At 41.1% G+C, this 12640-nt stretch overlaps 1 protein-coding gene across 1 annotated transcript in view; it reads left to right on the top strand.

The window, feature by feature from the left end:
• Positions 1 to 927: 927 nt before the first annotated feature.
• The window catches only part of ptpn20 (protein tyrosine phosphatase non-receptor type 20), a 28690-nt gene continuing 16977 nt past the window's right edge, over positions 928 to 12640 (top strand). The window contains exons 1-24 of the mRNA XM_079363424.1: positions 928 to 1211; positions 2437 to 2584; positions 2786 to 2949; positions 3938 to 4003; positions 4117 to 4296; positions 4446 to 4521; positions 5960 to 6040; positions 6169 to 6244; positions 6492 to 6645; positions 6838 to 6909; positions 7125 to 7299; positions 7523 to 7658; positions 7768 to 7906; positions 8012 to 8164; positions 8264 to 8449; positions 8539 to 8701; positions 8821 to 9085; positions 9247 to 9326; positions 9635 to 9712; positions 9801 to 9908; positions 10502 to 10618; positions 10761 to 10969; positions 11184 to 11285; positions 12157 to 12250. Coding sequence (XP_079219550.1) covers positions 2461 to 2584; positions 2786 to 2949; positions 3938 to 4003; positions 4117 to 4296; positions 4446 to 4521; positions 5960 to 6040; positions 6169 to 6244; positions 6492 to 6645; positions 6838 to 6909; positions 7125 to 7299; positions 7523 to 7658; positions 7768 to 7906; positions 8012 to 8164; positions 8264 to 8449; positions 8539 to 8701; positions 8821 to 9085; positions 9247 to 9326; positions 9635 to 9712; positions 9801 to 9908; positions 10502 to 10618; positions 10761 to 10969; positions 11184 to 11285; positions 12157 to 12250 — 2998 coding nt within the window. The 5' untranslated portion in view covers positions 928 to 1211; positions 2437 to 2460. The remainder of the gene's footprint in view (positions 1212 to 2436; positions 2585 to 2785; positions 2950 to 3937; positions 4004 to 4116; positions 4297 to 4445; positions 4522 to 5959; positions 6041 to 6168; positions 6245 to 6491; positions 6646 to 6837; positions 6910 to 7124; positions 7300 to 7522; positions 7659 to 7767; positions 7907 to 8011; positions 8165 to 8263; positions 8450 to 8538; positions 8702 to 8820; positions 9086 to 9246; positions 9327 to 9634; positions 9713 to 9800; positions 9909 to 10501; positions 10619 to 10760; positions 10970 to 11183; positions 11286 to 12156; positions 12251 to 12640) is intronic.

Raw genomic sequence — 12640 nt, 5'->3', positions numbered from 1 at the left:
ATCAGGTTTCTGGATGAATTCTCCATAGGCAACACACCTAGATTTAAGTCCACATGACTAAATTTATCATTAAGAATCTGAAAATGCAACATATTTCCTCTATATTTGGGCCTGTGTTGACAAAAAAAAAAAAAAAAAATCAGGTTGCTTAAATGTGTAATGGAGAGTGTGATAATGCTGCAACTACACACATTAGCCTGGCTTTAATGCTCCCACTCTCAAGCTTTGGTTACACTGGTCATATTGTATGAACATGAGATTTTAGTTTACAGATCCTCGACAAGCATGCTGTTCTAAATTCCTCAACATAAAGTAAATCTTCCCTGCCTGTGTGTAGACTACATCATGTGGTGTCTGCTAATGTTGTTTGTCTCTAACAGGATAATAAGGCAGCTTGCTGACTGCTTCTTTGAACTGTGACAGACGCTGCATTTTAGTCCGAATGTAATGAGTAACTAGCAGGATAAGGAGGCTTGTGCATAGGGAGCAAGAGGAGAAAAACATGCAGCGGCAACTGGTGTGTAAAATGGGCATGGGCTGAGTATTTACAGGATAAAGGTAATTGCAAGAGCTTTTTTTTATGTTGTTTGTATGCTTTGTAATTCCACTTTAATCTTCACTTTTCTGAAGACTTGTGACTTACTGATTGCAGAGGAAGAGTCATGTTTCTTGTGAGAGAAAGCAGAGCAAACAAGACTTCACTCCACATCCTAATGTAACGGCTGAGATGTTATTTGCCAGGGGATTCAGCTTCAGGTGACAGTTTACCGTCAGGAAAACAAGCATCCAGGTTTCTGTGCTGGATCCAGCAGCAGTGCATGACTTTACAGCGCTGCTCGAGTACCTTTACACCTGTAGACAGACCTCTCGGAGGGGGAGCAGCTGCTAAAGTTTTGCACAAAAGTCGATGGATGGAAACACCTGGCAGGGAACCCTGCTTCCTTGCCTGATCCCCTCTATGGCATGAGAGCAAACAGTGTGCAGGGACTCAGCAGGATGATTGTACATCATCATCATAATTATGTAATCACTGATTTTTTAAAGGTTGTGTGCAGTTGTAGTAAAGCTCTCGACCTCACAGTTGTATTGGTATTTCTGATTCCTTGCCGCACACTCGATGTTATACCTCTTCTTTTGCGTCCAGCAGACAGTCTGGTGTCACGAGCCGAGGGATAAGTTCAGTTTGAGCGAAGGATTTAACCAAGGCTAAAGTAAGTTAATTGGGTTGGTTTGTGTCAGTGGAAACAACGTTAAGTAAACCATGTTGTTGGCTGTTTGGACCCTGTTTAATTAATTCTCTGCCACGATCAAATACAAACAGAGTCAGGGAAAGAAAAAGGCTTCAAGGTGTTTCTTTATAGTCTTATGCAACAAATGATGGTTCATGAGTTTGTTAACCAGGACATCGTTTTCACTGCAGTGATTTCTGTGACTTTTTGAAAAGCGGAATGTGTTGCAGTAATTTCCGACCTTTAAATCAGGCGCTAACTGAAATACTAAGCTAGTTTCTACAGTAATCTTCCAGAGTTAAAGGATTTAGGGTCAATTCTAATTCGGTTTCCCTTTAAACAAAGGATTGATCTGCAGAAAACCAGGGTTTGAAGCTTTCTCAGGACATATTGATTCGATAGTGTGAACTTAGTTTTAGCAAAGGTGTTTAAATAGAACAAAAGTAGCTAAATAAAACACGATTAAAGAGATAAGACATTATTGAAAAATATGCACACAAAAAAACACAAAGAAAGCCTGCCTTTAAAGGCTACAATCAACCATTCACTTTGTAATCAGTTAACCTGGGGGTTATGTTTTTACAATTAGTCTTTATGATGATTTTGCTTCTTTTTTTAAAACAAACAACCAAAATAAAGTTTTTTAAAGGCTCAATCCTTCCAAAGTCTGGATGTTCTTTAGATGATAGTTTTAAGGTGATTAATCAAGTAGCAACATATTTGCAGATCATTTTTATGTGACTTGATTAATCATGTACTGTATATAGCACTTGTATAGCACGTTGTGGCTTAATACCTACATGACATGCCACAATATGGGTTCATGGCACAGTCACTTTTGAGCTTTCCTGGAGATGCCCTCTGGTCAGAAGAAAGCCTATTAGCTAACCGGTGGGGCACAGAGTGTGAGAGGCAGTGAGACTAATGGACTGCCATGATCCTATCAAATGTTTATTTTTTTTCTGCTTAGTGTCTCAGGGATGTAAAGATGTGGTGGAGAAGGTGTTGAGAGGAAGACAAGTCTGATGCTCAGAAAAGAAGAATGGCTAAACGTGGAATTGTTTTCAGCAGTGTTGATAGACGTCGATTACACTCCTGCAGATTACACCTCAGCTCAGAGTGTCACCTGAAACAAAGGCTGCAAAAATGGATGTCTTGTTATTTCAACGTGTTTGTTTTATATGTGCCGGTATGTGTGTGTCCTCAGGTGCATGCTGGGAATGTGTGCAGGATGAGCAGCACATTTGTAACATTAGCTGAAGTGTTGGAGGCTCGAGGGGGCCCTCTGCTGGAGGAGGAGGTCTGGTCCCTTCTGCTGGCCACTGCAGAGTCTTTAGTGGATGTCTCTTATAAGGGTAACGCACTTCAGACAGCCTCCTCTTATTGTAGCACATGCACATCACATCTAACAGCTACCTCTACACCTGAATTCTACTGCCATGTGAATGTAACACAAACACTTGAATGTTTTTTAGTTTAACTCCGTGTGACTCTATCCCAGAACTGTAACATGAGCATCATGTTTATTTCTTATGGATTCTCTACTTCTTTTTCAGGTCAGAACAATATGTGTAATATAATAAGCCCCACCTCCCTGCTGCTGTCAGCCACTGGCACTTTAGCATTTAAGAACTGTGGCCTATCAGACGACGTTTCCACCTTCACCGCTCCAGAGATGCTGCAGGGCCGCGCCAGCTCAACCAAACCTGCCATGGAGAGGGTCAGTGCACACACACACACACACACACACACACACACACACACACACACACACACAATTCTAATACCTGCCCTTAAAGCTCACACTGTAGTTAATGGCAGAGTTGTCTCTTTAGAATCATTTTTATTTTTACTGGTGGGTTTGGTTGTTTAATCTGCACCGACGATGATTGTGTGCCATTTTTCTCATGGAGTGTAAAATCTCAGGGTGTCAGGAGTTGAAGGACAACCGAAGCGCCAGCACACCACCTAGTGGCTGAGCAGGGGAATGCAAGCTGTAATTGCTCCATTTTTGAATCCTTATTTCTTAACATTGGGAGTAAAGTCGCCTTAAACAATAAAAATGCTTGCATACTCATTATATAGTGTTTGCTTGTCTTACACATCGCGATGTAGTATACCATGATAAATGTCTCCTTTTTGTAATCAAAAGACGACGAGTGTAAGTCAGAGAAACGTGCCTCACAAGTACAATAAATGAGGTGCCCCGGGATCTGCCATCATCATCCTCAATGTCACATGAAACCATTACAGCCACTCTGTGTGTGTCACATTTGTTTTATGTTTGTGTTTAGACTGGTGTAACGCTGATTCAGTGCAATAGCTTTTAACAAGTGGACAGATGAGCCGGATATACTGCAGTCTATTCAGTGAGGTTAAGACAAACTTTAGTTATATGTAAAGAGATTAAGAGGAGAATTGCCCGATAAACTGTTTAAATGAACAATGTTCTTCGTCTTTTCTTGACAGATGGATCATCTGGTCAGTTCGAAGTATTCCCTTCACTTCGTTTGGATGCATTTGATTGATAGTCACTTGTTGCTTTTTGACCTTTGAACTTTATACCCAAGGCAACACACATTCCTCTCATCACTTCTTTGAGTTAAAGCGAAGGGTTGAATATTATCACAACATAACAGAACAGATTTGTTTTACGAAGTTGGTGATGTCATATATCTTGTAGTTAACATGTGTATTTGATTGCACAGATGCTGGTGTATTCGCTGGGTATGACTCTCTACTGGTCAGTTGATTTTCACCTACCTCAAAATCAGGTGAGAACCTCTGATCCAAATCTGTCTTTTATAATTCTTTTTTAAAAAATGTTTTTAAATGAACATCACACGACCCCGTAAACACGGTAACTTCCCGCTGTCTCCCCTCTCAGCCTGTCCAGCTGAGTGACCACCTGAACACCCTCCTCCTCAGCATGTGTGAGGATCTGTCCCACCGCAGGATCAATCTTAACTCCATCCTGGAAGCCTGCGAGTCTCAGCACAAAGCCTCTATCCTGCCTCCGCCTGCCAAAGTCATCAGGCAGCTTGTGGAGGAGGTTTTCCATGAATCCGTGAGTATAAATACCCACCGACACTTTGTGCCTGTCTGTGAGCATCCGGCTCCTCTGCTCCTCGTTGCGTATGTGTTTAGACTGGGAGTCGTGCTGTGTCATAATCTAGAGAATATACGTTTTGATAGAAGTGGTTTCTTTGCCTCCAGATGGATCATGGCTCTCTCCCTGACAGTAACGTCCCGTTGAGCGGCAGGAGTCAGATGATCAGAGAGAGACTTCATGGTGAGCAAACTAAAAGAGTTTTTATGCTGTAGAAGTTGTAAAATCCTCATGAAAGGACAGAGTGGAGTCAAAGCTGTGGTTTCAAACAAACCTACCTGACATCTTTTTGGATTGATGGTGAATAATCTGTTGCGTGACAGTCATTCTCTTAATGATCTGTTCAATCTAAATCCTTAATTAAAGTCATGAAATGTCTCTTTAGAATACAGAGGCTCTCAGTGGAAATGTATCCAATCATTTTACTTAACTCTGATGTCCTGTGATAACGAGTCCATTTCTATTATTTTTTTCTTGAGATCTCAAATTGTCTATCTCTTAATTATAACGTTGATTTTCTTGTGATAAGGAGAAATATCGTAAGATTAAGTCGAAATCACAGGAAAACCAGCAAAGTTATCAAAGGATAACGAGATAAAGAAATCGAGATCTTAAGAAAACAAACTGCGCTGTACTTGTTTTCACATGAAAACGTCGCCCTATATGTCCTCTTAGAGCCTCCGTACCTCAAACATCTGCTCTTCAGCCTTTACAAGACCAGTTTGTTTAATTGTTACACTCATGCACAGGGAATCTGCATAACAACTTTCTCAGGTTAAGTCTTCTTATTGTTAAAGTGCTGCACAGCTTGTTTTGTAGATTTCTTTCTACCTGACTAGTGACACATTGTACAAAAAGTCAAGTCATTTTATGATACAAAAAATGTAGCCTATCGCAGCTCTGCTCTCTAAATGAAATGATGTCATTAAAAAGAGGTGTGAAAGTGTGAGCAGTTTGATAGAAAGGAAGGCCCCATCATTAATAAAGACACGTCTCATCAGTATGATTCTGATGTACAGTGTCTGGACTTGAAAAGTGATGACAGTGCTGTATCTCCATTTATTCCAGTGCTTTATTGTACAAGGATGAAAGCTCTTTGATTGTTGATGCTCATGCTTGGGCTCTTACCGTCTTTAAAGTAAATCCAAAAACACATTCCTCAGCCTCATGTTGGTGCTGCATCCTCAACCCAAACATTTATTGAAAGTTTTGGGAAGGGCCGTTTTCATTGGCTTCAGGCAAACAAACTCAGGCTCAAACTGTCTTACAATATGATCAAAGAGAGAACATCCGTGCAGATTGTGCAGGAGACACTAAGCCCCCTGAGTTGGATCTAAATAATTTACACATCATAAACCGATTTGACCCTTGAGAAATTGTGGCCTTCATATTTTCCCAAAGTGGTTGTAGTCGTTGCTCTTATAACTGAGGAGAGGTCAACAGGATTAAAATCTTAACCTTAAGCAAGCAGAGGATTAGGCTCGTGTGAGAGCCAATCACTGGAGTGTGGATGCTCTTGGCTAAACCCTCCACGAGCTCGACTCTGTTCTGTCTCCAACGAGCAAAGAGACAGCAGGAATCAGACATTGGTGTCATCTGTCCTCTCTTTCCTGGTGTACAGGAAAGAGAGGGCCTCTGTCAGACTTCAGTGAAGGAAGCGCTGAGGGGAGGAGATACTCAACGGACTCTGACTCAAAGTCAGGTATGCATGTGAGGCGAACACTGAAAAGAAGTCGTCCCAGTCTTTACTTGTACTTCTGGCAACACATTTTTTATAAAGCTTATGACGTGTCTTCAGGTGGTTATGTGTCATTTGATGTCTGTTTTAAGGGAGTTTACATCAGAGACCCTGGAGACAAAGACCGAGGAGTTCTACCACACCGCTGTACCAGTCTTCTTTAGACAGGTGTGTACTATAAACACACCTACAGACACACCAATGTTGTTGTAATAGGAAGATTGTTTAAGCGTAAAAACTACCTGTGCGTTCGTGTCCACATAAATAAATCTCCCTCATTGTCCGTTCTGACTTTGAGGGGACATGACATTGTCCCAGAGTTTGACTTTTCCAACTTGCCTGAACAACTATTACACAATCTATCCTTCCCCGCTTCACTCTCTCTCTCTCTCTCTCTCTCTCTCTGTCCCCTCAGACTCCCTCGTGGGGTTCGTCACAGGGACAGCAACTGCAGTTGGCTTGGCGGAAGCCCCCACCACAACATTTCTCCAAAGACGCCGGGCAGATCTCAGAGTCCCTCCATCACCTTCAGTGAGTCCTCGCTCAGCCTGAGCCAGAGGAAAGCCAAGGTAAGAGCGAACGTTTGTTTTTACAGGACATGACCAAAAAAGTTATTATAATGCGTCCGTACCGCAAGTTTTTTTTCTTGCACGGGTTGTTGACTTTAATTTTCAGAGTGGACGGCAGAGCAGTTATAGAACAAAAAGCATTTTGGGTGTATCATGGCTTACAGATTTTATATTGATTTTTTTTTTTCTCAGGCTTTGGGTCCTGAGTTCGCCAGGATGCCGGATGAACAACAAATTGTTCTCGAGCTTCCCGGATCTATCGTGGTAAAATCTGTTTTGGCTTTCTGCTTCTGGTTGATGTTTTATTTAAACTCCTGTGTTTTTAACTCTATTAGAATTTGTCTTTCTTGCATGATAAACTTTGTCTGTCTGTAAATTCACCATGTACAGTATTCATGTACATGTAAGTGAGCATGTCAGTTGTTTTTTTTTTATGTGTGTCTGTGCTTTTTTTGTGTGTATGTGTCTGTCCACAACAGTCCAAAAAAGGCCGTTCTTGCTCGTCTCAGAGAGAAGTGACTGTGGTGCTGCCAAACGGACAGTATGTGGTGGTTCGCTGTGACATTAAGTCCAAAGCACGAGATGTGTTTGACATGGTGGTGGCTCATGCAAACTTGGTGGAGCACTTCTACTTTGGTCTTGCCTTTCTAGATGGTACGAGGACAAATGACATATTTGAATGTATAGCAGACATTCAAAAATAAACATTTGATATAAAAAGATAAAGTCCTGATTGCAATATTACTCTCTGAAAATAGGCTTGAGCTCTAATATTGTGTTTGTAATGATGTTAAATAATAATATTTTTCACTTAAATAAAAATCTCATGGCTATTATATTGTTGAAGTCATACAGGATTTTCTTTGTCATGTTGCAGATGATGAATATTTCTTTTTGGACCATGAAACAAAAATCTCCAAAGTTGCACCTGACAGCTGGAAAAAAGGACAGATTTCCTCCTTCTTGGTGTTTCTTCGAGTCAAATTTTTCGTTGATGACATCTCCTTCATCTTGTAAGTGCACTGCTGTTCTTTTCATGTTTTTGAAGTAACATTTCTGAAGTGGTTTATTTTCTAAAAATACTTACATTCAAATCATTTTGCTGCTTTTTATTCATCTTAGGCACAAGCTGACCCGTCACCAGTACTACTTACAGCTGCGTAAGGATATCTTGGAGGACAGGCTGTACTGTAATGAGGAGACAAGCTTGTTTCTGGTTGCTCTCGCTCTGCAGGCTGAGTTTGGTGACTACATGCCAGAGGTAAGGAGGACAAAAAAAAAAAAAATACCTACCGGTATGTAAATACCAGAAACATCTTTCGGGATGTGTGACAGCTGCACGTTTGGTTGTTTTGTTTCTTTTTAGCTGTATGGAAAGAATTATTACCAGCCAGAGCATTATGTGTCCAAGAGAATGATGGAGAAGCTGGCCCTGCCTAATATCAAGGAGGAGTTACCAAGACTGCATTCGAGTCACGCACAGATGCTCCCTGAAGAAGCTGAAACTGAATATCTAAAAGTATGCAAACTAACGTTAAAATAAATCGTTAGAGTTGTTTTATGCCGAAGCCCTCTCATGTAACACAGGCAGCATTAAAATATCATGTTCAACCCTCAGATTGCCCAGCAGTTACCGGAGTACGGGGTTATGTTCCACCGTGTGGGGAGGGACAAAAGGCCGGTGATGGGAGAGTTGGTTTTGGGAGTCTGCTCCAAGGGAATCATCGTGTATGAGATGAAGAACCACCTCCGCACCGTCACCAGACGCTTCCTCTGGAGGGAAACTGACTCCATATCAACTGGGGTAAAAATAAGTGCCATCTGAGTGAAAACACTTCATATGAATATGAGTATATGAGAGTATATGTTTGATGACTCGTGTCCTTCTTCCAGCGACGTAAACTGATTATAGAGTGCGGCGGACCCAGCGGGAGAAAGCACAGTTTTGTAACAGAGAGCTCAAAAATAGCACAGTATCTCCTGAACCTCTGCTCAGCACAGCACAAGTTTCACAGTGAGATGACGTCAAGACAGCTGAACCACACCTTAATACCAGGTAGGAACATTTTATGATATTATAATCGTGTGGCCTGCTTTGACTTTGTCCATACTGTTACTGCTCACAAAGGTCACAGCTAAATATAAATAATCCCTGATTCTCCTCTTTTCCTCCAGATGAAAACATGGAAAAATACCTGTCCGTCTACCAGAGTCGTAACTTGAACCTGAAGCGGATGTCCTGCTCTGAGGGCATGCTGAACCATGTCGGTGTACCACCTGGTCAGCTGGACTCTCTCTCAAAGTCATGTGATGACCTAACAGCTAAACTGGAGGCTCGGCTGCGCCAGCAGAGAGAGATGAGGAGGGAGATGAGCAGAGAGCTGAACAAGGAGCTGCTTGACTCAGGAGAGCACAGGGACAGAGAGCGACCGTGCTGGAGGTAGCCCTACAAATGAAATAATCCCTCTTATATTTATATATATATATATATATATATATATATATATATATATATATATTCTTTTTTTTTTACAGAAACATATAAAGTAACTGTCCAAAATATAAAAGTAGATGTTTAATGCATGTTCATGTGTGTTGCAGCACTCAAGAGCAGATTCCCAGAGGGATGTCCTGTATGTCACTTCAGAAGCAGGACTCCGACGCGTCTTCCTCCATAAGAGGTGAATTTCTCAGTTTGTGATGTTATTTAGAAAACAGAGGTGACAAAAAAAAGTGAGAAAACAACTTTACGCTTCTTTATCTGGATTGATGTTTGGACATGAGCATCTTAAAAGCCTTAGGTGTCTTTACACTGGTGTTGTTTGGACTTAAGTGTAGAGATTCGCACAATTCTCTTTCTGAAAATATTTCCCTCATTATCCAGATTTTCTCCTGCACCTGTAAATCTCACTCATTATTACATTTATACATATTTGAATAAATGAATATACAGTAGTCCATCTATATCTATAAAACATGTTCTTTTCAGTTGAAACACCGACCAGGACCCCGCCTGAGAGAGAGATAGTCTGTGTAAACCTGAAAAAAGATCCCAAACTGGGCTTTGGTGAGTTTTTGAAGGGCAGATTTAACTTTTAACTAGATGTTAATTTATTGAACAGAGTGACTTCACTTCCTCTCTGGTCCTGTTTCAGGATTTGTGATTGTAGGTGAGGACAATACAGGTAAACTTGACCTTGGGATCTTCATTGCTTCGATTGTGCCTGATGGGCCCGCAGACAAAGATGGACGAATCAAACCAGGTATGAAGCACCAACTGATGACCAAAATCACAGTACAAACATTTAGTCTTCCATCTTGCTCAGCGTAGGAAACTCAAATGTCACACTGCTGCGTACGATGTTTAATAAATGTAGAAACATCTTTCAAATCATGTTAATGCTATCATGTTTTTTAGCAACTGAATTAGAGATTATTTAAAAACCTGACGGTCGGCAGGTTTAAAGTTAAAACAATCTTTTCAGTTATGCTGCATTGGTTGAAGCTAATGTAATCCCATCTTAAGTTACAGCTAGCTCACATTACCTTCTCAAAGTGTTGAAGAGAGCAGCTTAGCGTTGAACAGCTTACCATCAGAAAAAATTTAAAGCTAATGTTAGCATGTTAAAAAGATGCCAGCAGTCTTCAGTCTTCCAATTTGATATAAGTAAGAAAAATGAAGGTAATATCTAAACATGATACAAAAATGGCTGTTTGCATGAAGATATTTTGGTTCCAGAAGTGGAGTCCGAACCCTCGTGGGCACTTCAATCACTCAGCTGTCCTACATCGTAAAATGAAAAACTGCACATGATAACTTTTAAAGAAGGACATTTTAATAATTTCATTGTTCTAGGTGGACGTCTCATTTCACTCAACAAAATAAGTCTGGAAGGAGTGACGTTTAGTGACGCTGCTGCTATCCTACAAAGCAGCCCTGAAGAGGTGGAGCTAATTGTGTCCCAGCCGAAACGTGAGACCTGCTTTTATTCTGCCTTGTACTACTCCATACAGTCATGCTATTATTAATAAAACAATGTCAAACCATTAGTTGGGATATTATTAATTTATAAGTATACTGATGTATTTCTCTCACCTGTTTGTTTTTCTATCAGAGTCTCTGAAGGACAGTAAGAGCTCCTTGAGTCAGAGCACTCTGGGCTTAGCATTAGAGAGGGGCTTTGGGTCACAGACCACCCTGAGCGGCACCGAGTACCGGCCTGCCATGGAGGAGCTGGAGGAGGCGATCACTTTGTCCAGTCTGGCAACCCCGAAACAAAACAGGAGGCTTCACATTCCTGTTGTCAGAATTCATGATGCCCAGGTTAGACTAAGTGCTCTGCTAACAGCAGCTACAGATAAATGACTTTGTTTCCATGGCAGCTGAGTTGTAAAGTGGAGGTTAAAGCTGATAAAAAAAAAAAAAAGTTTATCTGCTGCCAATTGTTAAACGGATCAAGGGATTTTATTAATGTATTAAAATATCGTCCTCACCTCATTAAAGTCTTAAATGTAAGACTTTTTATTGTCTTTTTCAGGACGTGTGTTCCAGGTCTCCATCTATCCTGAGTCTGAAATCTGGGGAGCGCTTTGTGGTGGAGCTGAAGAAAAGTGGAGGCAGTCTTGGAATAAGTATTGCTGTAAGTGACAATTGGTACACTCACCCCCTTTTTAAAAAAAATAGGAAAGACAAAACAACAATTAATAACGCCTTTGCTATATTTGGACTTTTAAAGACACGTTAACTTGATCCACTGTAACTCAAATAAATCTTAAAGTTATCACATTTCAGTAGTGGGAGGCAATCTGAACATTTTACTGAGTAAGAAAAATTCAGAAGTGCTCAGTAAGCTAGCGGAGGGTTTAACTGCGTGCTCTCACTCCTCTTTAGAGCTTTTGGACGCCACAACATGTATTTGACCCTCCACGACGACTGAGGGAAAGTGTGTAGGGAGAACGTGTTTGGAGTGGTTTTAGACAGGCCTAGTGTGTTACCCCGGTCTCTCTTACATTAAGCTAACACTCATACAGTCCTGTATATAACAGTCTCTTAAAATCCTACTGTCAATGTTCAGTTGACGTTTTCATTTAGAGGGGTTTGATAAAAAAAAGAAACATTATAACCTTGAAAAAAGAGGACTCACACAGTGCAGTAACATACGTTCACGGGCGCTTCACTGTATTTCTTGTGATAGCTACAGTATGTTGCTCTGCAGGAGTTTACATTAGTTCTATTTATCCACTCTATGACTAAAGCAGTTCAAACAGGAGACCACTACTGTGCCTAGGCAAACAGTCTTGTGCCTGATGCCATGTTGACATACACTTGGGGAATTGTGCCAAGGACTTAATGACTTTGTTCTTGAAGCGTGAGATCAACTCAGGCAAACCGATTTACAGAGTCTTCACGGGAAGGCCAAAAGGTAACAAGCAATTAGGCGAGTTGGACGCCTAAACCCTGAGTCAGAGTGTGTGTGTGAGGCCTTCTTTGTGATCGTTCTTGTTTCACAGGGAGGAATAACCACCAACGTGCGCTATGGAGGAATCTACATCAAGAGTCTGGTGCCGGGAGGAGCTACAGAGCAAGACGGACGAATACAGATCGGTAATCCTTTCTTTTTCTTTGTTTCAGTTTTTGATCGGGTGTAAAGATGCAGCACAAGCAAACATCTTTTTTTCTTTTTTTCTTTTACCGTATCCATCACAAACCCAGAGATTTTTCGACTCCCAAACACTGAATTTGAATCACTTGAAAGTGGATTTCCAGTTTTGCAGTGGACCTGTAGGGTGAAAGCTCTTTAAAGAAGTGAAAGAAGTTGTTCTTGAGGCTTTTCATCATTACGTTCGTTGTTGTTTTTTGTCTGTCATTTGTGCTTGAGCACGCCACTGCTGCCACTGTGTGTGTCTGCTTCATTCATGCTTCAGTGAGCAGGAAAGATTTTTAGATTTGTTGACAAGACCATCAAACACACACACACACACACACACACACACA

This window comes from Symphodus melops (assembly GCF_947650265.1).
Source record: "Symphodus melops genome assembly, chromosome: 15".
Lineage (NCBI taxonomy): Eukaryota > Metazoa > Chordata > Actinopteri > Labriformes > Labridae > Symphodus > Symphodus melops.
The sequence above is the reverse complement of the archived record's forward strand: the minus strand, read 5'-3'. Positions and strand labels throughout refer to the sequence as shown.